The sequence below is a fragment of the Nicotiana tabacum genome, chromosome 12, assembly GCF_000715075.1.
Source record: "Nicotiana tabacum cultivar K326 chromosome 12, ASM71507v2, whole genome shotgun sequence".
Lineage (NCBI taxonomy): Eukaryota > Viridiplantae > Streptophyta > Magnoliopsida > Solanales > Solanaceae > Nicotiana > Nicotiana tabacum.
Genome location: NC_134091.1, coordinates 49,663,982 through 49,691,979, shown reverse-complemented (window position 1 = coordinate 49,691,979; position 27,998 = coordinate 49,663,982). Strand labels below are relative to the sequence as shown.

The 27,998-nt window shown below is 42.2% G+C and overlaps 4 protein-coding genes across 6 annotated transcripts; 3 read left to right on the top strand and 1 right to left on the bottom strand.

The window, feature by feature from the left end:
- Window positions 1–1,380: 1,380 nt before the first annotated feature.
- LOC107820458 (pentatricopeptide repeat-containing protein At3g09040, mitochondrial-like) lies at window positions 1,381–27,873 on the bottom strand. 3 transcript variants are annotated; one of them, XM_075226461.1, is made up of 5 exons: window positions 24,045–27,873; window positions 22,970–23,159; window positions 2,650–2,717; window positions 1,820–2,266; window positions 1,381–1,603 (listed from the first exon to the last, which is right to left on the bottom strand). In XM_075226461.1, the coding sequence occupies exon 1, from the start codon at window positions 27,651–27,653 to the stop codon at window positions 24,540–24,542; it is 3,114 nt and encodes a 1,037-aa protein (XP_075082562.1). In that variant the 5' UTR covers window positions 27,654–27,873; the 3' UTR covers window positions 1,381–1,603; window positions 1,820–2,266; window positions 2,650–2,717; window positions 22,970–23,159; window positions 24,045–24,539. The 3 variants fall into 3 exon arrangements, with proteins under 3 accessions (XP_075082562.1, XP_075082563.1, XP_016502230.2); XM_075226462.1 differs by lacking the exon at window positions 1,820–2,266 and having other exon boundaries at window positions 1,383–1,603; XM_016646744.2 differs by lacking the exons at window positions 1,381–1,603; window positions 1,820–2,266; window positions 2,650–2,717 and having other exon boundaries at window positions 22,857–23,159.
- LOC142167150 (G-type lectin S-receptor-like serine/threonine-protein kinase At1g61480) lies at window positions 15,522–16,019 on the top strand. The gene has a single exon (XM_075227310.1). The coding sequence runs from the start codon at window positions 15,522–15,524 to the stop codon at window positions 16,017–16,019; it is 498 nt and encodes a 165-aa protein (XP_075083411.1).
- Window positions 16,366–17,259, top strand: LOC107820455 (uncharacterized). The gene has a single exon (XM_016646743.1). The coding sequence runs from the start codon at window positions 16,366–16,368 to the stop codon at window positions 17,257–17,259; it is 894 nt and encodes a 297-aa protein (XP_016502229.1).
- LOC107820456 (G-type lectin S-receptor-like serine/threonine-protein kinase B120) lies at window positions 19,057–23,251 on the top strand. The gene is made up of 7 exons (XM_075227309.1): window positions 19,057–19,360; window positions 21,564–21,633; window positions 21,762–21,933; window positions 22,017–22,227; window positions 22,336–22,579; window positions 22,717–22,855; window positions 22,961–23,251. The coding sequence occupies exons 1-7, from the start codon at window positions 19,057–19,059 to the stop codon at window positions 23,249–23,251; spliced, it is 1,431 nt and encodes a 476-aa protein (XP_075083410.1).
- Window positions 27,874–27,998: the final 125 nt, after the last annotated feature.

Below are 27,998 nucleotides of genomic sequence, written 5' to 3'. Positions count from 1 at the left end.
ACTGACCCCCTGAAGGAACATCACTGAAATCACCTGGTCCATGAGGCCTTTTGGCCTCCCTCTCACCCTGCTCCTGACTGCGGACCATCTCTATATGCCGAGCAATGTCGACAACCTCATCAAAAGTAGCACCAGATACCCTCTCCCTAGTCATAAGCAACCGTAACTGATATGTGAGGCCCTCGATGAACCTCCGAATCCTCTCCTTATCAGTGGGAACCAGCCAAACTGCGTGACGAGCCAACTCAGAAAACCTCATTTCGTACTGCGTGAGAGACATGCCATCCTGACGAAGCTGCTCAAACTGTCTGCGCAACTCCTCTCTGCAAGACTACGACACGAACTTCTCCAAGAAGAGAGCGGAGAACTCCTATCATGTAAGTGGTGCTGCACCGACCGACCTGCGCCTCTCATAAGCCTCCCACCATCTGAAAGCAGTCCCAGAAAACTGAAAAGTAGTGAACGAGACCCCACTGGTCTCCAGAATACCCGTTGTCCGAAGCATCCGCTCGCACCTATCCAGAAAGCCTTGAGCATCCTCTAACTCAGCACCACTAAATGATAGAGGTCGAAGCCTCCCAAATCTCGCAAGTCTCCTCTGCTCATCGTCTGCCATAACGGGGACTACCGGGGCCTGAGCAGCTGCAGCCGATTAGGCTGATAATGCTCCCGGTATCTAAAGTCCCTGAACTACCTGATCCGGAGTACGTGCAACATGGGTATGAGTACCTCCCCCGGCTTGAAAAGTGGCAGGTGCGGCCTGAGCCGAAACCACCTGAGCAAGGCCGGTGCAAACTATCAGAATCTGAGCTAAGGCCTGAAATCACAATGGGCACAGGTGGTGCCTGAGCTTGCCCCACAGGCTCATCCACAACTGGAACCTGCTCCTGAACTGGGGCAACTGATGTATCCGTAGGTGCTGCCCTAACTGATGTGCGAGCTATACCTCTGCCCCTACCGCGACCTCGGCCTCTCGCGACCCTATCTAGTAGTATTGGTGATTGTCCATCCTGCCCAGTATTACATGTCCTCACCATCTGTGAGAGCATAGAATAACAGAAATTTAGCTACTAGAATCAACGATCCGCACGACAAAAATACAAGAATGTGAAATTTCCTAACGGTTCGGCAACCTCTCAAAGACAAGTACAAACGTCTCTGTACCGATCCGCAAGACTCTACTAAACCTGCTCATGAATCGTGAGACATATGTAACCTAGGATCTGATACCAACTTGTCACGACCCCAAAACCAACCGTCGTGATGGGGCCTATCGTGGAACTAGGCAAGCCAACTACTCAACGAGATCACCAAGTAAAAACTTTGAAAAATAAAACGGAAGCCGTTAATATTTAAGAAACCATTTAAAAACCGAAATAAACCACAACGCAATACAAATCTCTCCCAAAAATCGGGGTATCACCGAGTAAATGAGCATCTATACAAGGATATAGTCTACTACAATGTCTGAGGAATAAGAACTGAAATACAGATAAAGAAAATGAATGAGAGTCAAGGTCTGCGAACGCCATGCAGCTACCTCGATAATCTCCGAGATCTCGACTCCTCACTCAGCAGCCGCCGTAACCAGAAGTACCTGGATCTGCACACGGGGTGCAAGGTGTAGCGTGAGTACAACCAACTCAATAAGTAATATACCCAAATTGTGGGCTGAAAGTAGTGACGTACTCAACCGGCACAGTTCAATACAAAAAATAACAGTGCAGAAATGTAGACATACTTTCAAATTCGATAGATATCTTAAAACAGCAAAATGGATTAAATCTGAATGATATGAAAAATATAACTCTACTTATACCATGCCAATGCACATGCTGTATGTGATGCACCATGCTGACAACCTCATGTGCTCACAGTGTCAATGCTCAATCACTCGGTACTGTATATGGCCCAAACGACTCAGGGAAGATACATCCCGGAATATATACATCACTGACCATCAGTCACCTAGCACCGAGTAGGGCAAATCCAGCCCGTGGAGAAGATCCATCTCCATGTATAAAATGCTTCGGACAAGATCCATGTCCAGGGAAGATCCATCCCTCAATAATATCAACCGCGCTCACTGGAGGTATGTGCAGACTCCGGATGGGCTCCTTCAGCCCAAGCGCTATCATAAATCAGTATAACCGTTGCAGCGTGCAGCCCGATCCCATAACTATCACTCATAATCAGGCTCTTGGCCTCACTCAGTCATCAACCTCTCCAGTCTCACTCACGGACTCACAATGTCATGAAAACTAGCCTGAAACAATGATATGATGTATCAATAAATAACTGAGACTGAGATATGATATGAAATGAATGAATATAACTCAGTACGTAATATTAATGAAATCACTAAAGTGACAGCAAGAAACGACCACTATGGGTCCCAACAGTACCTGCACAAAGTCTAAACATGATATCTAGCATGATTAACAGCTTAATTACTTTATCACATGATGAAAACATGGATATCATCAATATAGAATCGTTATACGGTGCTATAAAATCATCCAGGTCACAATTCTCACGGTGCACGCCCGCACGCCTGTCACTAGGCATGTGCGTCACCTCCATACCAATCATATAACACATAATTCGGGGTTTCGAACTCTCAGAACCAAGTTTGAAAGTGTTACTTACCTCAATTCGGGTTAAACTCTACTCCAAAATGTCCTTGCCCCTCAAATCGATCTCCAAACGTCCCGAATCTAGCCACAAGCAGTACAATACAATCAATATAGTCTAAAGGAATCAATTTCACAAGAAAAATACGAAATTATAGGCAAAATTCAAAATCGGCCCAAACCCGATCCCCAGCCAACGTCTCGAAATCCGACAAAAGTCATAAAATCAGAAAGCACATTCACTCACAAGTCTAACCATACCAAATTTATCAAAATCCGACACCAAATGGTCATTCAAATCCCCAAAGTTCATTCTCTAAATCCCTAGCCTTAAACCCCCAAATTACACCTCAAAAATACGCCATCTAGGTGAAAAATCAGCGGGGAAACCTAATTCTTGAAGAAAAATGGACATAAGGATCTTACCTAAAGAATTCCACTTGAAAATCCCTCTCAAATCTCCAGAATCCGAGCTCAAAATGATGAAATGAAGCCAAAATCGCGAAGTCTCGCATTTACAACTTAGACGCTTCTGCGGTCTCGCAGGTGCGCCCCCATAGACCACTTCTGCGCCAAATTCCACACTTGCGCCCCATTTTTCCGCACCAGCGCACTCGTTTCTGCGAGACAAATCTCCGCTTCTGCGGAGTCAAGCTTCAAGGCCCAATCCGCTTTTGTGGCCCTTCTGCCGCATCTGCGGTTGCGCAATATGCGTATCGAATCCGTGTTTTAAAAGTTGATTTTAGATGACTTCGGTCAATATTTTTGGTAAACGGGCCCGGATCCGTATTTTGACGATCCCGGTGGGTCCGTATCGAATTATGGGACCTGCGCGTATGCCCGGAATCGAATTCGGAGGTCCCTAGCTAAAGTTATGAATTTTTGATGAAACTTAAAAGTCTGAAAATTAATTGTTTTTAAGAATTGATTGATGTTTGGCATTGTTAGTGCCGGGTCCATATTCTAGTTCCGCAGTCCGGTACAGGTTCATTATGATATTTAAGACTTGTCTGTGAAATTTGGTGAGAAACGGAGTTGATTTGACGTGATTCGGACGTCCAGTTGAGAAAATAGAAATTTTAAAGTGTTTTTGAGAATTTCATTTGATTTGGTGCTAAATTCGTAGTTATAGGTGTTATTTTGGCGATCTGATCACGCGAGCCAGTTCGTATGATGTTTTTTGACTTGTGTGCATGTTTGGTTAGGAGCCCCGAGGGCTCGGGTGAGTTTCGGATAGGCCACGGGATGTTTTGGACTTTGGAAATCTGGTATTTTGCTGCAGCAGGTGTTCTGGCATGTCCTTCTTCGCGTCCGCGAAGGTACTCTCGCGAACGCGAAGAGTAAAATGGGCAGCGGAAGATTTCTTCTTCGCGAACTCGAAGCGATGGGGGAGTTACCCTTCGCGAACGCGACAAACCCATCGCGAACGCGTAGTGTTAGGCATTGGGGAGGGGGAGTCAGTCGTTCCTTCATCGTGAACACGAGCAATGCCTCGCGAACGCGAAGGCTAGGAGGGAGTAACCATCGCGAACGCGAGCTGGGTCTCGCCAACGCGTAGGCTTGGCAGCCAGTACCCATCGCGAACACGAGAGTGCTCTCGCGAATACGATGAACACTGTCGCCCAGCACTTAACAAAATCCAAAAACGGAATTTTAGCCAAAAATTCATTTTCTCAAAAACCAAACGGTGAGAGGCGGTATTTCAAGAGTCATTTCTTCCCCAAATTGTTGGTAAGTGATTCTAAACTATTTTCTTTCAATTACCCATTACATTTCTTGAATTTTCAACCAAAAATCTAGAGTTTTTATGGTAGAATTAGGGGTTAGGGTAGAAACTAGGGATTTCGAAAATTTGAGGATTTAGACCCCAATTTGAGGTCGGATTCCAAAACTAATTACATATTAGGGCTCGGGGGTGAATAGGTAAAAGGATTTTGGCCCGAACCTCGGGTTTTGACCAAGCGGGCCCGAGGTTGATTTTTCGACTTTTCGGAGGAAAATTTGGAAAATTTAAATTTATGAAATATAATTGATTCCTTTAGCAATATTTGATATTATTGTGTCATTTTTGAATAGATATGAGTGGTTTGAAGATGAATTCCAAAGAAGAAACTATGATTGAGAATTAAGTGGCCTTCGGAGCAAAGTAAGTGTCGTGTCCAACTTTGGCTTGAGGGAATAGGTATTGTGTGAGTATTTGCTACGTGTTTTGTTGTTGAATACAATGTATAGTTGAGGTGACGAGCATCTATGCGTTGTAGTCGAGTCATAGCATGCGAGTGAAATTTTATTCTTGCAAATTTGTAGTCTTAAATCTTGTTATCCATGCTTATTGTTGTTGTTGAAATGTTGGGAGACTTGTATTCCGTTCCACCAAGGTTGATAAAATTGTGAATATTGATTCGAGGTTGAGATGTTAAATTGTGAAAGAAATCATTGATGAAATATTGATTTCTTTGTGAAACTTCTCTCTATCCGTTATTGATTCTGTGAATTGTGAGGAAGAGTGTAAAGCACGAAGGGTGATGCCGTGCATGATTTATTTATATTGTGAGGAAGAGTGTAAAGCACGAAGGATGATGCCGTGCATGATTTATTTATATTGTGAGGAAGAGTGTAAAGCACGAAGGGTGATGTCGTACATGAATTATTTATATTGTGAGGAAGAGAGTAAAAGCACGAAGGGTGATGCTGTGCAGTCTTATTTATTATTTGGTGAGGTTGAGAGTAAAAGCACGAAGGGTGATGCCGTGCAGTTTTCCTTGCTGTTTTAATTGCTCAATTCGTTTAAGGATTTTCGGTTTAATTCTGTCTTTTCATTATTCTCACTCTTTATGTTGTATTCCCCCACTGTATGTTCCCTTCCCATTATTTCCATGTCATTTCTTTATTTACTGTTGGTGCCAGTAGCAGGATTGTCTTAGCCTCGTCACTACTTCGCCGAGGTTAGGCTCGATACTTACCAGTACATGGGGTCGGTTGTACTGATGCTGCACTCTGCACTTTCTATGCAGATTTTGGTACCGGCTCAGGTTAATCGAGATTTTGCTATTGGTCCGCTGTCTGGAGACTCAAGGTAGATCTGTCGGCGTTCACAGACCTTGAAGTCCCCGTCTATCTTTTATGTCCTACTGTTTTCTTTCATTCAGACAGTTGTATTTTTTTCAAACTATTACTTGTAGTAAATTCTAGAATGCGCGTGAATTGTGACTCCAGATCCGGGCGGTAGTAATTTATACAGTTTTATGATATTCCGCACTTATTATATTTCATCTTAGTTAATTATTATTATTTACTGAATGGAAATAAGGAATTGATTTAACGATTTTTCTAACGTTGGCTTGCCTAGCAAGTGAAATGTTAGGCGCCATCACGGTCCCGTCGGTGGAAAATTTTGGGTCATGACAGTTGGTATCAAGCACTAGGTTGCCTAGGTCTCACGATTCACGAGCAAGCTTAGTAGAGTCTGGAGGATCGGTAGGGAGACGTCTGTGCTTATCTTCCAGAGGCTATGAAGTTTAGGAACAAGTTTCACTTTTATTCTTCTCTATCGTGCGATTTTGCTTTCTCAATACTGATTGAACTCTTCTACTCTTATTTTCTCGCAGATGGCGAGAACACGTACCGCTTCCTCAGCTGAGCAGCAGCCAGAGCCTCCAGTGGCAGCTCCTATGCGGGGCAGAGGTCGAGGCCGAGGCCGTGCCAGAGGCAGGGGCAGGGCTCAGCCTAGAGCCTGAGCAGCAGCCCTAGCAGTGGAGCCTCAGATAGAGCTTGACGAGGAGGTTCCAGCCCAGACTGTTCCTGCCGGACCAGCTCAGGTTCCGGAGGGGTTCATTGCTACCCTAGTACATCAGGACGCTTTGGTCCGTTTGGTGGTCCTTATAGAGAGCGTTGCCCAGACTGGCGCATTTCCCATGGCACCAGCAGTCTCTCAGGCTGGAGGAGGAGCCTAGACTCCCACCACTCCCGCTCCGGAGCAAATAGCTCCCCAGTATCAGGCTCCAGCAGCTCAGCCAGTCGGATTAGTTCAGCCGGTTATTGCAGCACAGGTCGGAGGTGGGCCAGCTATGTCTTCCGAGGCTTTATGAAGATTGGACAGGTTTATCAAGCTCTTTCCTGTTCACTTCAGTGATGCTCCTTCAGAGGACCCCCAGGAGTATCTTGACAGCTGTCACGAGGTTTTACGGAATATGGGTATAGTGGAGACAAATGGGGTCGATTTTGGTGCATTTCACATTACTGGTTCCGCCAAGAAATGGTGGAGAGATTACTTGTTGACCAGACCAGCTGGGTCGCCTGCTCTTACTTGGGACCAATTCTCTCAGCTCTTCATAGAAAAGTTTGTGCCTATCACATTGAGAGAGGAGCGTCGCCATCAGTTTGAGCGTCTCCAGTAGGGCAGTATGACTGTTACTTAGTATGAGACCCTTTTTGTGGATTTGGCCCTTCATGCTATTCTTCTGCTTCCCATCGAGAGAGAGGGTGAGGAGGTTTATTGATGGACTTGCCCAGCCTATCAGATTGCAAATGGCTAAGGAAACGGGGAGTGAGATTTCTTTTCAGGCGGCTGCTAATGTCGCCAGACGAGTCGAACTGGATCTTACTCAGGGAGGTCAAGGGTCTGACAAGAGACCTCGTCATTCCGGTGAGTTCAGTGGTGCCTCACCTAGAGGCAGGAGTACTTTTGGTAGAGGCCATCCTTCTAGGCCGTTTCATTCAGCGCTCCAGGCATCCCATGGTGCCTCAGGTGGTCGTGGCTCTCAGATGCATTATTCCGACCAGCTAGCCTACAGTGCACCACCAGCTCCTATTAGTGCACCTCCACTCCAGAGTTATCAGGGTGGTTATTCAGGTCGACAGGGCCAGCTTCATGGTCAGCAGTCACAGCAGCTGAAATTATGTTATACTTGTGGTGATCCGAAGCACATTGCTAGATTTTTCCCTCGAGCAACGGGCAGCTCACAGCATCAGAGTTCGCGTGCCATGGTCCCAACACCAGTTGTTGCACCACCTGCTCAGCCAGCCAGAGGCAAGGGTCAAGCAGCCAGAGGTAGAGGCCAGACTGTTAGAGGTGGAGGTCAGGCCGTTAGAGGTGGAGACCAGCCAGTTAGAGGTCGTCCCAAGGACGTAGTTCAAGGTGGTGGGGCCCAGCTCCGATGTTATGCTTTCCCAGCCAGACCTGAGACTGAGTCATCTAACGCTGTTATCACAGGTATTGTTTCAGTTTGCAGTAAAGATGCTTCAGTTCTATTTGATCCGGGATCTACTTACTCCTATGTGTCATCCTATTTTGCTTCCTATTTGGTTGTGCCCCGTGATTCTTTGAGTGCTCTTGTGTATGTGTCCACACCAGTGGGAGATACTATTGTTGTAGATCGTGTTTATCGTTCGTGTGTGGTCACCCTTGGGAGTCTTGAGACTCGTGTAGATCTTCTACTTCTCGACATTGTTGATTTTGATGTCATACTGGGTATGGATTGGCTGTCACCTTATCATGTTATACTAGATTGTCATGCCAAGACGGTGACCTTAGCCTTGCGGGGGTTGCCTCGATTAGAGTGGAGATGGAATCTTGGCCATTCTGCCAGCAGGGTTATCTCTTATGTGAAGGCTCGGCATATGGTCGAGAAGGAGTGTCTAGCTTATTTGGCTTATGTCCGCGATTCTAGTGCGGAGGTTCCTTCCATAGATTCGGTGCCGGTTGTTTGTGAGTTTCCAGAGGTGTTTCCTGCAGACCTGCCAGGGATGCCACCCGACAGGGATATTGATTTCTGCATTGATTTGGCTCTGGGCACTCAGCCTATTTCCATTCTGCCATATCGCATGGCCCCGCCAGAGTTGAAAGAATTGAAGGAGCAGTTGCAAGATTTGCTTGATAAGGGCTTCATTAGACCTAGTGTCTCGCCCTGGGGTGCACCTGTGTTGTTTGTGAAGAAGAAAGATGGATCGATGAGGATGTGTATAGATTATCGACAATTGAACAAAGTCACCATCAAGAACAAGTATCCATTGCCGAGGATTGATGATTTATTTGATCATCTTCAGGGTGCCATGGTGTTTTCAAAGATTGATTTGAGATCTGGCTACCATCAGTTGAGGATTAGGGCATCCGATGTTCCTAAGACATCTTTTCGGACTTGGTATGGGTATTATGAATTTCTAGTGATGTCATTTGAGCTGACAAATGCCCCAGCAACCTTTATGGATTTGATGAACCGGGTGTTCAAACCCTACTTGGATTCCTTTGTGGTTGTGTTTATTGATGATATCTTGATCTACTCCCACAGTCGAGAGGAGCATGAGCAGCACTTTCGGATCGTTCTTCATACTCTGAAAGACAGCCAGTTATATGCTAAGTTCTCAAAATGCGAGTTTTAGTTGAGTTCAGTTGTTTTCTTGGGTCACGTTGTATCAGCAGAAGGTATTCAGGTGGATCCTAAGAAGATTGAGGCAATCCAGAACTGGCCTAGACCCACATCAGCTACAGAGATCCGTAGTTTCCTGGGTTTGGCGGGCTATTACCATCGATTTGTGGAGGGGTTTTCATCCATAGCAGCCATGTTGACTAGATTGACCCAGAAGGGTGCCCCGTTCAGGTGTTCAGACGAGTGTGAAGCGAGCTTACAGAAGCTCAAGACAGCTTTGACTACGGCACCGGTATTGGTGTTACCCACAGGTTCAGGATCTTATACAGTATATTGTGACGCATCTCGTATTGGCATGGGTGCGGTATTGATGCATGGTGGCAAGGTTATTTCATATGCTTCACGGCAGCTGAAGGTTCACGAGAAGAATTACCATGTTCATGATCTAGAGCTGGCAGCCATTGTTCACGCGCTGAAGATTTGGAGGCACTGCCTTTACGGCGTGCCATGTGAGGTATTCACTGATCATCGGAGCTTGCAGTATTTGTTCAAGCAGAAGGAACTCAATTTGAGGCAGAGGAGGTGGCTGGAACTATTGAAAGATTGTGATATCACCAAATTGTATCATCCCGGGAAGGCCAACGTGGTGGCCGACTCTTTGAGTAGAAAGTCAGTCAGCATGGGTAGCCTTGCATATATTCCAGTTGGTGAGAGACCGCTTGCATTGGATGTTCAGGCCTTGGCCAACCAGTTCGTAAGGTTAGATGTTTCTGAGCTCAGCCGTGTTCTAGCTTGTACAGTCACTCGGTCTTCTTTGTTTGAGCGCATCAGAGGTTGGCAGGATGACGATCCGCATTTACTTGTCCTTAGAGACACAGTGCGGCACGGTGGTGCCAAGCAGGTTACTGTTGGAGATGACGGAGTTTTGAGGATGCAGGGTCGTATTTGTGTGCCTAATGTGGATGGACTTCGTGAGTTGATCCTTGAGGAGTCCCACAGTTCCCGATATTCTATTCATCCGGGCGCCGCCAAGATGTATCAGGACTTGAGACAGCATTATTGGTGGAGGCAGATGAAGAAGGATATAGTTGCCTATGTAGCTCGGTGCCTAAATTGCCAGCAGGTAAAGTGTGAGCATCAGAGGCCTGGTGGTGTACTTCAGAGGTTAGATATTCCTGAGTGGAAGTGGGAGCGTATCACTATGGATTTTGTTGTTGGACTCCCACGGACTCAGAGGAAGTTCGATGCAGTTTGGGTTATTGTGGACAGGCTGACTAAGTCAGCGCATTTCATTCCTGTGGCAGTTACCTATTCCTCGGAGCGGTTGGCAGAGATTTACATTCGTGAGATTGTCCGTCTTCACGGTGTGCCCGTGTCTATCATTTCTGATCGAGGTACGCAGTTTACCTCGCACTTTTGGAGGGCAGTACAGCGTGAGTTGGGTACGCAGGTTGAGTTGAGCACAGCATTCCATCCTCAGACGGACGGGCAGTCCGAGTGTACTATTCAGATCTTGGAGGATATGCTCCGCGCTTGTGTTATAGACTTCGGAGGATCGTGGGATCAGTTCTTGTCCCTTGCAGAGTTCGCCTACAACAACAGCTACCAGTCGAGCATTCAGATGGCTCCCTATGAGGCGTTATATGGTAGGAGGTGTCGGTCGCCAGTTGGGTGGTTCGGGTCGGGAGAGGCTCGGTTGTTAGGCACAGACTTAGTACAGGATGCCTTGGATAAGGTCAAGATTATTCAGGATCGACTTCGCACAGCTCAGTCCAGGGAGAAGAGTTATGCCGACCGTAGAGTTCGTAATGTTGCATTCATGGTCGGAGAGAGAGTGTTACTTCGGGTATCACCTATTAAGGGTGTAATGAGGTTCGGAAAGAAGGGCAAGTGGAGCCCTAGGTATATCGGACCTTTTGAGATTCTGGAAAGAGTGGGAGAGGTGGCTTACATGCTTGCATTGCCACCTAGTTTAGCAGTTGTTCATCCGGTATTCCATGTGTCCATGCTTCGAAAGTATCATGGTGATCCGTCCCATATGTTAGATTTCAGCTCTGTCCAGTTGGACAAGGATTTGACTTACGAGGAGGAGCCGGTGTCAATTCTAGCCCGGCAAGTTCGCCAGTTGAGATCAAAGAGTTACCCTTCAGTTCGAGTGCAGCGGAGAGGTCAGCCTATTGAGGCAGCTACTTGGGAGTCCTAGTCTGATATGCAGAGTAGATATCCCCACCTTTTCACCAGCCCAGGTACTTTTCTATGTCCGTTCGAGGACGAACGGTTGTTTTAGAGGTGGAGAATGTGATGACCCAAAAGGTCATCTTATGCTTTAGAACTCGAATCTGCGCTCTTAAGCCTTAAAAATCTCATTTTTACCCTCCTCGATTTGCGTGCGCAGTCCGGGCAGGTTTCCGAAAAGCTTTTACATTGAAAATTGATGAAAATAAGAATTTATGCCTTAAAAGTTAATTTTAGTTGACTTCGGTCAATATTTTTTTGTAAACGGGCCCGGATCCGTATTTTGACGATCCTGGTGGGTCCGTATCGAATTATGGGCCTGGGCGTATTCCAGGAATCGAATTCGGAGGTCCCTAGCTCAAGTTATGAATTTTTGATGAAAATTAAAAGTCTAAAAATAATTATTTTTAAGAATTGATTGATGTTTGGCATTGTTAGTACCGGATCCGTATTCTGGTTCCGGAGCCCGGTACATGTTCATTATGATATTTAAGACTTGTCAGTGAAATTTGGTGAGAAACGGAGTTGATTTGACGTGATCCGGACGTCCAGTTGAGAAAATAGAAATTTTAAAGTGTTCTTGAGAATTTCATTTGATTTGGTGCTAAATTCGTAGTTCTAGGTGTTATTTTGGCGATTTAATCACGCGAGCCGGTTCGTATGATGTTTTTAGACTTGTGTGCATGTTTGGTTTGGAGCCCCGAGGGCTCGGGTGAGTTTCAGATAGGCCACGAGATGTTTTGGACTTTGAAAATCTGATATTTTGCTGCAACAGGTGTTCTGGCATGTCCTTCTTCGCGTTCGCGAAGGTACTCTCGCAAACGCGAAAAGTAAACTGGGCAGCGGAAGATTTCTTCTTCGCGAACGCGAAGGTTTGGTCGTGAACGCGAAGCGATGAGGGCGTTACCCTTCGCGAACGCGACAAGCCCATCGCGAACGCGTAGTGTTAGACATTGGGGAGAGCCATGTCTCGCGAACGCGAAGGACAAGGGGGAGTAACCATCGCGAACGCGAGCTGGGTCTGGCGAATGTGAAGGCTTGGTAGCCATTGCCCATCGCGAACGCGACAGTGCTCTCGCGAACGCGATGAACACTGTCGCCCAGCACTTAACAGAATCCAAAAACGGGATTTTAGCCAAAAACTCATTTTCTCAAAAACCAAACGGTGAGGCAATTTTTCAAGAGTCATTCCTTCCCCAAATTGTTGGTAAGTGATTCTAAACCATTTTCTTTCAATTACCCATTACATTTCTTGAATTTTCAACCAAAACTCTAGAGTTTTCACGGTATAATTAGGGGTTAGGGTAGAAACTAGGGATTTCGGGAATTTGAGGATTTAGACCCCAATTCGAGGTCGGATTCCAAAACTAATTACATATTCGGGCTCGGGGGTGAATGAGTAAGAGGATTTTGGTCCGAACCTCGAGTTTTGACCAAGTGGGCCCGGGTCGATTTTTCGACTTTTTGGAGGAAAATTTGGGAAATTTAAATTTATGAAATATAATTGATTCCTTTAGCAATATTTGATATTATTGAGTCATTTTTGAATAGATACGAGTGGCTTGGAGGTGAATTCCAAAAGAAAAGCTATGATTGAGAATTAAGTGGCCTTCGGAGCAAGGTAAGGGTCGTGTCTAACTTTGGTTTGAGGGAATAGGTATTGTGTGAGTATTTGCTACGTGTTTTGTTGTTGAATATAATGTATAGTTGAGGTGACGAGCATCTATGCGTTGTAGTCGAGTCATAACATGCGAGTGAAATTTTATTCTTGCAAATTTGTAGTCTTAAATCTTGTTATCCATGCTTATTGTTGTTGTTGAAATGTTGAGAGACTTGTATCCGGTTCCACCAAGGTTGATAAAATTGTGAATATTGATTCAAGGTTGAAATGTTAAATTGTGAAAGTAATCATTGATAAAATATTGATTTCTTTGTGAAACTTCTCTTTATCCGTTGTTAATGATTCTGTGAATTGTGAGGAAGAGTGTAAAGCACGAAGGGTGATGCCGTGCATGATTTATTTATATTGTGAGGAAGAGTGTAAAGCACGAAGGGTGATGCCGTGCATGATTTATTTATATTGTGATAAAGAGTGTAAAGCACGAAAGGTGATGCCATGCATGAATTATTTATATTGTGAGGAAGAGAGTAAAAGTACGAAGGGTGATGTCGTGCACTCTTATTTATTATTTGGTGAGGTTGAGAGTAAAAGCACAAAGGGTGATGCCGTGCAGTTTTTCTTGCTGTTTTAATTGCTCAATTCGTTTAAGGATTTTCGGTTTAATTCTGTCTTTTCATTATTCTCACTCTTTATGTTGTATTCCCCCACTGTATGTTCCCTTCCCATTATTTCCATGTCATTTCTTTATTTAGTGTTGGTTCCACTAGCAGGATTATATTGTTCAGGTTATATGTGGTGTGGGTGTCTTGTCCTAGCCTCGTCACTACTTCGCCGAGGTTAGGCTCGACACTTACCAGTACATGGGGTCGGTTGTAATGATGCTACACTCTGCACTTTCTGTGCAGATTTTGATACCGGCTCAGGTTGATCGAGATTCGCTACTGATCCGCTGTCCGGAGACTCAAGGTAGATCTGTCGGCGTTCACAGACCTTGAAATCCCCTTCTATCTTTTATGTCCTACTGTTTTCTTTCATTCAGACAGTTATATTTCTTTCAGACTATTACTTGTAGTAAATTCTAGAATTCTCGTGAATTGTGACTCCAGATCCAGGCGGTAGTAATTAATACAGTTTTATGATATTCCGCACTTATTATATTTCATCTTAGTTAATTATAGTTATTTACTGAATGAAAATAAGGAATTGGTTTAACGATTTTTCTAACGTTGGCTTGCCTAGCAAGTGAAATGTTAGGCGCCATCACGGTCCCGTCGGTGAAAATTTTTGGATCGTGACATTCCCACTACGCAGGTGCGATTACACCAGCAGTGGAAAACCTTCAGCAAGCCTACAACTTCAAAACTTGATCCGTTAGCCACCCGAAATCAACCTGAAGCCTCCCGGGACCTCTCAACCAAACATACAGATAAGTCTTATATCCTAATACGAACTTAGTCGAACTCTCAAATCACCTCAAACAACATCAAAAACACGAATTACACAAGGATTCAAGCTTAATGAATTTCGAAATTTTCAAATTCTACAAATGACGCTGAAACCTATTAAACGGAATCGGAATCCACTGCAACTTCTGGAACTCCAAATCACAATCCGGACACGTTTCTAAGTCCAGAATCACCCAACGGAGCTAACGGAAACATCAAAATTTCAATCCGAGGTCGTTTACATATAAGTCCACATCCGGTCAACTTTTCCAACTTAAGCTTTCAATTAAGAGACTAAGTGTCTCAATTCACTCTGAATTCTCTCCGAACCCGAACCAACTAACCCGACAAGTCATAAAGCAACAGTGAAGTACAAAAATGAACAGAAAAAGGGGAACGTGGCTACGACTCTCGAAACGGTCGGTCGGGTCGTTACATTTCCACCTGCAATGTTTTACGTCCTCCAGGAGAAAACCCACAAAAAGGTTATTCAGTTTGGTCTAATAACTATCATCCTTGGACCTAGTAAATAGTAATATATCACAAAACTTCACAAGGAATATTTCATAAATCATAATCGATGTAAGAAACTACTTTCTTGAGAATGACACTAATTCATATTGTATCCACATATGTTTTTTTGTATTCAAGTTCTGTTGATTTTTCGTGAGATGCTTCCAAGCAGTACAAATTCGTCATTGTTTTTTGAGAATTAGCATCTGGAATCACATGGCTAGCACTGTTAGAAAGTTAATCATAGTCCTTCCAATTCCTTATCTATGTCCTATAATCCTACATCAAATTTGTTTAGCAACATACACCATATCAATGAATGAACAAGTTGTAGATGGTCACACTGTAGTTTCAGCAGGAGGTATCTTTGAGCTTGGATTCTTCAGTCCTAATGGATCCCAAGGGCGATATGTAGGGATATAGTACAAAGGATTACCAACTGAAAAAGTTGCATGGGTTGCAAACCGTGCGAGAGACCATTAATTGGATCAAATGGAGTTCTTATGATTGCAAGCGGATGGCAATTTGGTCCTTGTGGATCATGATAAAAAACAAATATGACAGTGTTCTGGTCTACACAAGTTAGTTTAACGTCCAACAACACCATTATTAAGGCAATCTTGTTCTTCAGGAGAACAAGTTGAATGAACCAGTAGTGTTATGGGAGCGCTTCAATCATCCATCCGACACGCTCTTGCTTCGTATGAAGATGGGGCTGAATACTAGAACAGAGAAACAAATAATTGTTACATCTTGTAAAGATGATAACAATCCATCATTGGGAAGTTCTACCATCGCATTGCAGCTGGATCCTCAGAAACTTGTACAAGTTATCATTTTAAATGGCTCGTCGAAGCATTTTCGATTAGGACAGTGGAATCGGGGAAGTTTCATAGGAGTGCCTAGCATGACTAAAGACTACAACAATGGCTTTCAACAACTTACGAATAATAAAGGGGAGACGCTTCATTTTTCTTATGGTATACTCAGTTACTCTTCTCCAACATTGATATACTTAGATTCCTCAGGAGCGATAATTCAGATGGATTGGGATGCAGAAAATAATAAATGGTTAAAGATGCAGGTAGTACCTAAAGGTCAATGTGACTTGTATAACACATGTGGGCCTTTTGGTAGTTGCAAGAATAATGATTCACCAATATGCAAATGTTTCAAGGGTTATGAACCAAAGTCTATGAGTGAATGAAAAAGGGGAATTGGTGTTAGAAATATACTTTAGAAGTTGCTCTCAGTAAAATTATTTTACTGCTTCAGCTTAAGAGTTATTTACTGCAGTAACTTTGTTTGAATTTTGAATTAGTCTTTAGGAGTGAACTAGTCTCTAAGAGTTTGTTATTTTCAGCAGGTTTTGTGCTGAATTTTAGATCTTTTAAGTTAGTATTTCTCTTATAAATTATAGTCCAAATGCAGTGAAATAAAATAAAATCTTCCCCTGTTATTTCCCTTAGTTTTTTTTTTTTTATCAAGAACCAACAATTGGTATCAAGAGACATTTTTTTAAGGGACCTAAGTAAAATCTTTTCTTGAGTGAGATGGAGACTGAAACGAGTTTTTCTCAATTGGCTCCTCCAGTCTTTGATGATGAAAATTACCAATTGTGGGCAGTGAGAAATGAGACTTACTTGGAGGCTTTAGATCTTTGGGATGCCGTGGAAGAGGATTATGATGTTCTTCCGCTGCCTAACAATCTCACTGTGGCCCAGATCAAGAGTCACAAGGAAAAGAAAATCAGGAAATCAAAGGCGAAAGCAACTTTATTTGCTGGTGTGTCTGCAACAATTTTCACGAGAGTTATGGCTCTCAAATCAGCAAAAGAAATTTGGGATTATCTAAAGGAAGAATATACAGGAGATGAAAGAATACGAGGCACGAAGGTATTGAATTTAATAAGGGAATTCGAGTTGCAGAAAATGAAAGCATCTGAGACCGTCAAAGAATACTCAGATCGGTTGCTTGGCATTGTTAACAAGGTAAGGTTGCTTGGTACTAAATTTAAAGATTCAAGAATTGTTGAAAACATTCTTGTTACGGTGCTTGAAAAATACGAAGTATCCATAACTACCTTGGAAAATACAAAGGATCTATCAAAGATTACCTTGGCAGAATTGTTAAATACATTGCAGGCACAAGAGCAAGGGAAGCTTATGAGGCAAGATGGTATGGTTGAAGGAGCCTTGGAAGCCAACCACAAAATTCAAAGCAAGGGTAATAATGCAAAGAAAAATTACCCACCTTGCCAGCAATGTGGCAACAAAGGTCATCCACCGTTCAAATGTTGGAAGAGGCCAGATGCAAAGTACAAAATTTACAACCAAATTGGTCATGAAGCTGTAATTTGCAAAGCCAAATATCAAAAGCATGAAGTAGATGCCCAAGTCGTCAATGAAGAAGAAGAAGATCACTTGTTTGTGGCAACTTTTCTTTAAACCAAAAAATCTGAACTTTGGTTGATTGATAGTGGTTGTACAAACCACATGACATATGACATAAATCTTTTCAAAGAGTTCACGTCTATGGGAAATAAGAAAGTCCGAATTGGGAATGGTGATTATATTCTTGCTAAAGGAAAAGGAACTATTGCAATCGCAACAAATTCAGGTACTAAGCAAATTTCAAATGTTCTTTATGTTCCTGATATTGAGCAAAATTTATTGAGTGTTGAACAACTAATGAAAAAAGGATTTAAAGTATCCTTTGAAGATAAACATTGTTTCATTTATGATGCAAGAGGACTTGAGATTTTAAGGGTTAAAATGAGAGGTAAAAACTTCTCATTTGATCCAACAGAAGATGAAAAATGGAGCCAAAAGAATCTACAAAGTGCAGATAATCCTCCAACTGAGGACATATGTGAAAATGAGGCAAAGAAGAAGTTGTCAACATTTCAGAGAAACAAAATATGGAAGAAAGTTGACAAGCCTCAAGGCAAAATACAAATCTGGAAAAAAGTTGACAAACCTCAAGGTAAGATGCAAATGAAGCCGAAAAAAGAGCCAACTTATTTCATTGACAAACATGAGATGCCACAAAATAGAAAACTCAATTTACTACAAGTCCAAAGATCAGTTGGCAGATTTACGTACAAAGTCGATTCCAATTAAAGGTTTACAAGGCATAAATTTAGAATTTGCAGCTTCAAAAGCAAGGAATGTTAGAAGTATGCTTTAGAAGTTGCTCTCAGTAAAATTATTTTATTGCTTCAGCTTAAGAGTTATTTACAGCAGTAATTTAGTTTGAATTTTAAATAATTTTGAACTAGTCTTTAGGAGTGAACTAGTCTCTAGGAGTTTGTTATTTTCAGCAGATTTTGTGCTGATTTTTAGGTCTTTTAAGTTAGTATTTCTCTTATAAATTGTAGTCCAGATGCAGTGAAATATAATAGAATTTTCAGTTATGTTACCTTCTAAAAAAAATAGAAGTTTCAGTTAGAGTTCCTTTTACATCTATTACAATATACTGCTTTTATTTTTCTGTCATCTTCCCCTATTATTTCCCTTAGTTTCTTTTATCAAAAACCAACAATTGGACTAATGGTTATGTTTGGAGAGCAAAATTCCAGTGGGAGGAGACAAGTCCAAATTCTGATGATGATGAGAGGAAGAGGGATGTATTTTTACCAGTTTTAGGGATGAAACTACCAGATTTCTCACATTACCTACTTACTTGGGATAAAATGGAATGCCAAGATTCTTGCTTGAAGAATTGTTCTTGTTTGGCACATGCTTATGTGGATGGAATAAGCTGCATGATTTGGGGAAAAGATCTGATTGATCTCCAAGAGTTCTCCCATGGTGGAGAGCGACTATACATTCGGCTGACACATTCCCAACTTGGTAAATACACTAATCTTCTCTATAACATCTCATTCTATTAATACTTGAACGAAACTTTCAATTCATTTTGGATTTGGTTTGTCATCTTTCCTTTTTCCTCTCTATATTTTCTATGAACACGGAGTACGGTGGTCAAGACCCAAATTAATTATCTACTTCTTAGGAGGTGTGATAGAGGTTTATGCACGAATTGCAAGGTCATCCCGAGTGAGAATCTACTCAACATAGGCTAATGGTTATGGACTTGGTGATCATGCGGACAAGGAAAAAGAGGGTTGTGTTTGGTCTATTTAGGATAGGTGGGATGCCTTGACTAAGGACAAAGCTCAGGAGTTGGGGGAGAAGTTACTGGCTATGGGGGCCTAGAGGAGCAGTGGAGACGCGAGATGTATGTGGACCACGACATCAAACTGTATTAGAGAAGCTGCGAGAGAGGTGTCAGGGGTCTCGAAGGATTTCTCTGGTGGCCGCAAAGGGAATTGGTGGTGGAATGAAGAGGTCCAAGGCAAAGTAAAAGCCAAGAAAGCGGTGCATTTGAAGCTAGTAGAGAGCATGGACGAGCTGGAAAGAGGATCCAACAAAGAGTGGTATAAGAAGTCTAAGAATGAGGCAAAGTTAACGGTTACTACGGCTAAGACTGTGGCGTTTGGACATTTGTATGAAGAGCTTGGGAGAAAGGCGGGGATAAGAAGTTGTATAGGCTGGCCAAAGTGAGAGAAATGAAGGCCCATGATCTGGATTAAGTGAATTGCTAAAGACGAGGAGCGTAGATTTCTGATGGATAAGGCACATATCAGGCGGAGGTGGCAATCATACTTCCATAAACTCTTGGATAAAAGGGGGATAGGAACATTTTGCTGGGTGATTTGGAGCACTCCGGGAGTCATCGAGACTTTGGATACTGTAGGCACATAAGAGTGGGGGAGGTCGAGGGGGTGATGCATAACATGAGCAGGGGTAGAGCAACCTGGCCAAACAAAATCCCGGTAGTATTATGGAAAAGTGCGGGTAAGGTAGACTTGAAATGACTCTCTTGGTTGTTTAATGTCATTTTTAGGACGAAGAAGATGCCTAAGAGTGGAAGTGGAGTACGATGATTCCGTTGTACAAGAAGAAGGGTGATATCCACAATTACAACAACTATAGGGGTATCAAGCTGCTAAGTCATACAACGAAAGTTTGGGAGAGGGTGATGGAAGGGAGGGTGAGGAGGACTGTGTCTATTTCCGAGAACTAGTTCGGTTCATGTCGGGTCGTTCGATTACGGAAGCCATTCATCTGGTGAGGAGAATGGTGGAGTAGTACAGGATAATGAAGAAGGCCTTGCATATGGTGTTCATTGACCTAGAGAAAGTATAGGATAAAGTACCGAGAGAAGTTCTATGGAGGTGCTTAGAGGCTAAAAGTGTTCCTATAGCCTACATTAGAGTGATTAAGGACATGTATGATGGAGCTAAGACACAAGCGAGGACAGCGGGAGGAGACTCAGAACACTTCCCGATTGTGATGAGGTTGCATTAGGGATAAGCCTACACGATACACTCGAGGGGAGGTACTATGGTGTATGTTATTTGCGGATGATGAGTTCGGATTGACAAGATGCAGGTGGCTGAACTAAAGGCTGGGGGTTTAGAGACAGACTCTTGAGTCTAAAGGCTTCAAGCTGAGCAGGACCAAGACGGAGTACTTGGAGTGCAAGTTTAGCGAAGTTACCTAGGAAGCGGACATAGATGTGAGGCTTGATACACAAGTCATCCCCAGGAGAGAAAGTTTCAAGTACCTTGGGTCTATAATACAAGGTGATGGGGAGATTGATGAGGATGTCACGCATCGTATCGGTGCAGGATGGATGAAATGGAGGCTCGCTTTCGAAGTCTCTGAGCTTTAAAACCACTTTTATCTTTTTAAAGGATTAAGGTAAAAAAGAAAAAGAGGTGTGACATGAAGTAGAGTGTTGGCCCGTCAAGAACTCTCATGTCCAGAAGATGAAAGTAACTGAGATGCAGATGTTAAGGAAAATACATACCAGGTTAGATAAAATTAGGAATGAATATTCGAGATAAGGTGGGAGTGGCCCCGCGGAGGATAAGATGCGAGAAGCGAGGTTGAGATGGTTCGGGCATATTAAGAGGAGAAGCATAGAAGCTCCAGTTAGGATGTGTGAGAGGTTAACCTTGGTGGATATCAAGAAGGGTAGAGATAGGCCTAAGAAGTCTCGGGAAGAGGTGATTAGGCAGGACATGGCACAACTCGAGCTTACTAAGGACATGACCCTTGATAGGAGGGTGTGAAGGTTGAGGATTAGGGTAGAAGATTAGTAGGTAGTCGAGCATTCCTCAGTTCGATAGCATTAGTGTTAGTATGATATCTTTTTATTCATAGATTGCTATTACTACCTAGCTTTTAACTGTTATCTTGGCTTCGGTTTTCTTTCTATCTTATTGTTGTTCCTACTTGTTGTCATTCTTTTTAATCTCTCTCTTTAGCCAAGGGTCTATCGGAAATAGCCTCTCTGCCCTTGCAGGGTAGGAGTAAGGTTGCGTACATCTTACTCTCCCCAAACTCCACTTATGGGAACTCACTATTTTTTTATTTTGTTGTTGTTGTTGTTGTTGTTGTTGTTTTCTACACGAAGGTTAGTAGTCTGCCTATGTTATCCATCTCTAATCATTTGATGGATTCATTCTAGATTTTTTAAATGATAATGGTGTATGAGCCAACTAGCGCACACTTAAACTATTTCACCAGGTACTTGTTAACTCTCACCAGCACAAATATCAGGAAATTCTCTTTCCTCTACTGGAATTTGAACCTGAGACATCATTTTTTGTTTCATCACATTTAGGCTTCATGTTTTATTTTTATTTTTTTATATCAAGTTGCCTTTTGTCATGCAGATAAGAGGAGGCAAATGGGAGCCCGTATTGCAATTATCGTTTCAGCAACAGTAGGCCTAGTAAAAAAGAGGTAAAAAGCATTCAAGTTTTACAGATCTTAAGCGGTTCAGAGGCACAACCTTTTGCTACCTTTTGGAGACAATTTTTTTATTTTTACTAGCTTTTATCAGGCATTGGGAGTTTAATCCCTTCTTGCAGAGGAAGGATAGCTTCAAAACACACTTCAGTAGCAAATTTGCTTCATAAAAGTTTTACTCAAGGTAGCAGTTCAGAGTTACCAGTTTTCAGCTTCAAGTACATAGAAACTGCTACTAAAAACTTTTGCCCTCGAAATAAACTTGGAGAGGGGGGATTTGGACCTGTTTACAAGGTATCACGTGCGTGTTTTAATCATCCTTCAGCAGAAAAAACATATTTGCTTATAAGTTGAAGTCATGTGTGATTCATATATAGGGGGTATTACCAAATGGACAAGAGGTTGCTATAAAAAGACTTTCGAGGAGCTCAGGACAAGGCATAGAGGAGTTAAAAAATGAGGTTAAACTAATTTCCAGACTTCAACACAGAAACTTAGTCAAATTGATGGGCTTTTGCATTCATGGGGAGGAAAAGTTGCTCATCTATGAATACATGTCCAACAGAAGCTTAGATGTTTTCATCTTCGGTGAGCTAATTAAGAAGAGTAATAGTTTTCTTGATGAATGATGGTTAATTAAGGTGAGTTGAGAATCCAAAGCAACAAATTTCTGTCATTAATTTGTGTGCTTGGCAGGATCAAGATCTGATGATAAGGCGGCGTTGAGCTGGAATCAACGATATAGCATCATTGAAGGGATTGCTAGAGGGCTTCTTTATCTGCATTGTGATTCACGACTAAAAGTCATTCACAGAGATCTCAAGGCAAGCAATATTCTCTTAGATGAAGATATGAATCCCAAAATCTCAGATTTTGGAATGGCTAGGATTTTTGGAGGGAATCAAACTATAGCAAACACCAACAGGATTGCTGGTACCTAGTAAGTATTGTTCCTAGCAGTGAAATTCATCTGAACTAAATTGTACTTCCCCCACAACCTGGTCGTGTCTTAATCATATATATTTATGTACCAAGTGTCATGACCTGAAAGTATTAAGTTTCTGTGCTCCAATGCAGTGGTTACATGTCACCTGAATATGCAATACAAGGTATTTTTTCTGAGAAGTCGGATGTCTTCAGTTTTGGTGTCATATTGTTAGAGATTATCAGCAATAAAAGAAACAGTAGCTTTTCTCACTCCGACCTCCTGGACCATGTAAAACTGGAAGGATTTTTCATTTTCTCATACTTGAATATACTCTATCCCATACCATATTTCACATGATAGAACTAATTAAAAGTGAAACATCAATGGATTTAGGCATGGCACCTGTGGAATGAAGGGAAGATACTGGAGTTTTCAGATCCAAAGGAGGCTGGTTCACTTGAAACAGAACAAGTTGTTAGATGCATCCTTGTGGGCTTGCTTTGTGTGCAAGAACATGCAAATGATAGGCCAAATACAGCTACAATTGTTTCCATGCTCTGCAGTGACACAATTCTTCCTTCGCGTAAGCGACCTGCATATAACAAAGACAGAAGCCCTGATGATCCAAATTTTTCACCTTGCTCCAGAAATTCTTTTTCTATTTCAAATGTTGAAGGACGTTAACTTTACTATATCTGCTAAACTTTTTTATCTGTTTGGGACCCTCAATGTGATTACAGTCCTTGTCCTTGTCCAAGTTTGAATCCTGATTTCTTTAGACTGTAGGCTGTGACCAATCTCTCAGAATGTGGTCGTTTGGGTTTGTGGGAAAATGCATTTGATGTCAGTTTCTTCACAGTGATTTTTACATCCAAGGATCACATGCGTATTCCTTGGTGATGGTTTTGTCCAATTGTGTAGAACAATCAAGGTGTATGTAGTTTGCAGCTTCCATTTGATATTTATTGGAGTGGACTGTTTGGCTATTTATATTGCCATGATGTTGGTTAATTACATATCTTGAATGTCGACTATGCAAATTCATATAAAGAAATCTAGGGCAATGAGAGATCAAAAAGAAAGATAACTTAAAGATAGGCTGACAAGGATGCACTGGCTGTGCTGGGAGAGATGTACAAATTGATGGGCCACAGAAAGGATCAAAGTAATCAACTATTAGATTTTAGGTCTTTTGATTATTTTCCTCCTATTGAGAACTTAAGGGGAGGGATTATGTCAAGATGGTGTCAAAAGGATGTAGAACCAGGGTGTATGAACTCCAGGTGTTTTTCAAAAGATTAATCTTCTCTTTACACCAAACGTATAGATGTAACAAAAAAGATATTTTTTAGAGATAAGTTCCAGCAATGAAGATAGCACTATATCCTCTGACTAATGTGATAAATTTATTCTGGGGAATGTATCATTAGGACAAGAAAATAAGATCACTTGTTAGCAGGTAATTAATGTAACTTACAGAAAGTTAAGCAAGGATTTTGGTGGTGCTGTTAAGCAAGGATTTTGGTAGTGCAGACGTTCGAAATTCTTCAAGATAATCAGTTAGAGTGGTTCACTTCGAGCAAGGTTTTGAAGCAATATCTGTGTCCACAACTTGTCTGTTAAATATTAAAATAAGATTCGGAACCTTGCGAGCCTTATTGTTTCTTTGTCATGCATCAAGAAATTGTGTTGAACAAAAATAACATTTGAACCCTCTTAAAGCCGACATTCAAGGAACTATCCTTTCAGGACAGGTCTTCGGCCAACCAATGGGAGAACTTCATCATAGATTCTCAGTATCGGAGCTTGTCTAGTGTACATTTCATGGGTTCAAGCACGGGCTGGTGCCATTTCAAATGAAGCATAAGAAAACATCCAGTTCGCCAAGAGGGAGAAAACGCCCAGTTCCGCTAAGAGGATCACTAGGATAGCTCTGCTTGAGTCTATCTAACATAGATTCTTGGGTCTTCGATTACTCTTGAGATAAAGACAAAATGGACTCAAGCTCATCACTATCCATTACAGATCCTATATCAAAAAAACAGCCTTCATCTTTCATTAAAGCAGTCAAAACTTTCAAAAGTACATGAATTTCACCAGCACATGGATGAAATTTATCCCCTGCAACAAACATATTTGTTTTCTGCTCCACTATAATCCAACTGCAGCCAGGGGGCTTCCTCACTCCTTTCTCTTTCATTTCCTTCCTTAAGAAGTTAACCCCACGCCAATTGCCTGATGAAGCATATATATTAGATAGCAGTACGTATGAAGAAGAATTTTGGGGTTCCAACTCAATAAGCTTCTCAGCAGCCTTCTGCCCCCTTATATCATCCCCATGGATTTTGCAAGCACCAAGGTAAGCAGACCAAATCATAGCATCTGGTTCAAAATCTAATCTCTCAATAAACTCCTCTGCCTCTTTGAGATTACCCCAACGACCAAGCAGATCAACCATACAGGCACAGTGATCTACTCGTGGCCGAACATCATAGTGGCTAGTCATATCCTTGAAGATTTGACGACCTTCAGATACCATTCCTGCATGGCTACAAGCAGTGAGAACCCCAAGGAATGTGATATCATCAGCCTTCACAGATGCTCTCTTCATTTCTTCAAAGATTTTCAGTGCATCTTCCGCAAAACCATTTTTTGCAAAGCCAACTATCATAGAATTCCATGAGATAACGTCTTTCTTGCTCGCCATTTCACTAAATACTTGCACTGAACTTTTAACATCCCCACATTTAGCATACATATCTATTAGGGAGCTAGCAGTCAATTCATCTGTGTCAAAACCAGTATGGAAAATGAGAGAGTGGAGTTTCCTGCCATCCTGCATAGAAGCCAAGGTCGAACATGCTTTTAGGGCACTAGCAAAAGTTGCCTGATCTGGCATGACATTAAACTTGCGCATTTCCTGATAACCAAGCAAAGCTTCCTCACAGAAGTCATTCTGAATATTGCCAGATATCATAGCAGTCCATAGAACTGGGCTCTTTAGTTTTGTAAACTCTGAGAAAAGCAATCTCGCATCTTCTAATCTTCCGGAGTTATAATATATGCCTATCAAAGAGATTGCCAAGAATTCATCGTCATATGAAAACCCAAGCTTTAAAATGAAAGAGTGCAGTTGCCTCCCAAGCATGTAAACCTGGCCACTACATGCGTCAAGAATACTAGCAAATGTCACCTCTGAAGGTCTTAGTCCTTCAACAAGCATATTCTGGAATAAATGCACCGCGTAATTAATATTTGTCTGAGAATAACCAGATATTAAAGCATTAGTAGACACCACACTTCGATCAGGAAGGCAAAAGAAAACCTCACTGGCAGAAGTTACGTTACCACACTTGCAATACATGTCAACAAGGGAACTTCCAGCAAAAAGGCCAATTTCTAGACCATATTTCACCAGCAGGGAATGAACTTGTTTCCCTTTATTGAGATCTTGTATATTGGCACAGGCACTGAGTACGCTGGCCAAACATGCCTCATCAGGAACAACTCTCTCCAATGCCATTTTTTGGAACATGATAAAAGCCTCTTCTTCTTCTTCTTGCTGAACATATCCAACTATTATCGCATTCCAAGAAATATTATCTCGAGTTAGCATTTGCTCAAACTGCCGCCTGGCATCACCTAGAGCACCACATTTGGCATACATGTCTATTAAAGCATTTCCGACAAATAAATTAGATCCAAACTTATTCTTAATGATAATAGAATGAAGCTGCTGCCCCATTTCCATATCTTCCAAACAAGCACATGCACTCAGTATACTAGTGTAAGTATATTCATCGGTTTCAAAACTAGAAAGTCTCATATTCCTGAATAACTTGACAACTTCACAAGCACTGCCGTTCTGTGCATAACCTGCAAGCAATGCGTTCCACAACACTTCATTTTTCTCTCCCAAGCTGTTAAATACTTCACTTGCAGCTTCCATCTTTTGACATTTGGCATACATATTAATCAAAGAACTACCTACGTAGACGTTGGATTCTAATCCCTGCTTAACTGCCAAAGCATGGACCTGTAAGCCAATGGACAGATTTGCAACGCTTGCAATTGCACTCAAAACACTTCCCAAGGTAGAACGTGTGGGTCGAATGCTAGCTTTAATCATGTCCTGGAAAAACTGTATAGCTTCCACCTCTTTCCCTCCCTTGGCATGCCCTGAAATCATCACATTCCATGCCACAACATTCGGACTAGCCATCTGCGAAAACAACTGACGAGCATCATCAAGCCTTCCTAACCCCACACATGCATTTATGATGGTCACGGATGCCACTTGATCCGGCACACACCCTCGTTCCTGCATCTCCTCAAAAACTTCCATCGCTTTTTCAGGTAAACCTACTTTAACATAAGCAGAAATCATTGCAGTCCAAGAAACATTGTCCGGCTCCACCACCCCATCAAAGATCCTCCGAGCAGCAATCAAATAGCCACATTTTGCATACATATCAATAAGAGAACCTTCAGTGAAGGAATCAAACTCAAACCCTGTTTTCATCACACTACAATGCACTTGTTTCCCAAGCTCAGCATCCGCTAGCCTAGCACATGCGGATAAAACAATAGCATAACTAAACTGATTCGGCCACACCCCAATATTCCACATTGACCCAAACGCTTCTACGACATTCTCTAACAACCCATGTCTCGAATACATCAACAAAATCGAATTCCAAGCCATGCTATCCTTGTTTTCGAGCACAAAAAATGCTTTCTCAGCCGAAACCATGTCTCCACATTTGGCGTATAAATCCACAATGGCATTCCCCAGATGTCCTTTTGATGCAATCCCATGTTTCAGGCTTTGCACATGGATGCTTTTGCAAGCTTTCGATGCACGTGCTGCTTTCTGGGGCAATTCGTCGAACAAATGGCGGGACTGAAGTTTTTTGCATTCCTGCTGGCATATTTTCAGGAGATTGTTGTAAAGGAGAGTACTTGGAGATGATAGGGGTTTTGGGTTTTCAATTCGGGGCTGTGTCGCCGAGAATTTGCAACGGTTATGGAGAAGTAGAGAATGTTTTCTGAGAGGGAAAAGCTTAAGAGAGGTTTTGTGACGCATCGACTCGGTTCCGAGTCGGACAGAAATTCGTTTGGGCCGTTTTGGCGGGTTAATATGTATAGAGAAAGTTTTACTAGTACAATAATTACCAGGTCACCTCCCAATTTACTATTACTACAGATAATTTATCTGTAATCAGCTTTACATAATTTGATAGTAGTGAGAATATCAAATAAGTTAAAACTCTTCTTTAACTTTTTGTCTCGCACAGAATGAAATTCTCCTATAATAAGTTCTAAGCTTTTACATAATTTTATAAGAGTAACATATTGCTATATTCATTTGTTCGAAATCCCTAATATTAATTTCAGTAATATAATGTTATTCCTGAATAATTAAGTTTCC

What these genes read in the sequence shown, in the direction of transcription:
- LOC107820455 (XM_016646743.1), top strand. Translation starts at nt 16,366, where the DNA reads ATGGAGACTGAAACGAGTTTTTCTCAATTGGCTCCTCCAGTCTTTGAT.
- LOC142167150 (XM_075227310.1), top strand. Translation starts at nt 15,522, where the DNA reads ATGGGGCTGAATACTAGAACAGAGAAACAAATAATTGTTACATCTTGT.
- LOC107820458 (XM_075226461.1), bottom strand. Translation starts at nt 27,653, where the DNA reads ATGCGTCACAAAACCTCTCTTAAGCTTTTCCCTCTCAGAAAACATTCT.
- LOC107820456 (XM_075227309.1), top strand. Translation starts at nt 19,057, where the DNA reads ATGTGGACCACGACATCAAACTGTATTAGAGAAGCTGCGAGAGAGGTG. An exon ending in GTAGGCCTAGTAAAAAAGAG is followed by an intron (nt 21,634 to 21,761) that starts GTAAAAAGCATT and finishes CCCTTCTTGCAG; the next exon opens with AGGAAGGATAGCTTCAAAAC. An exon ending in CTTAGATGTTTTCATCTTCG is followed by an intron (nt 22,228 to 22,335) that starts GTGAGCTAATTA and finishes TGTGCTTGGCAG; the next exon opens with GATCAAGATCTGATGATAAG.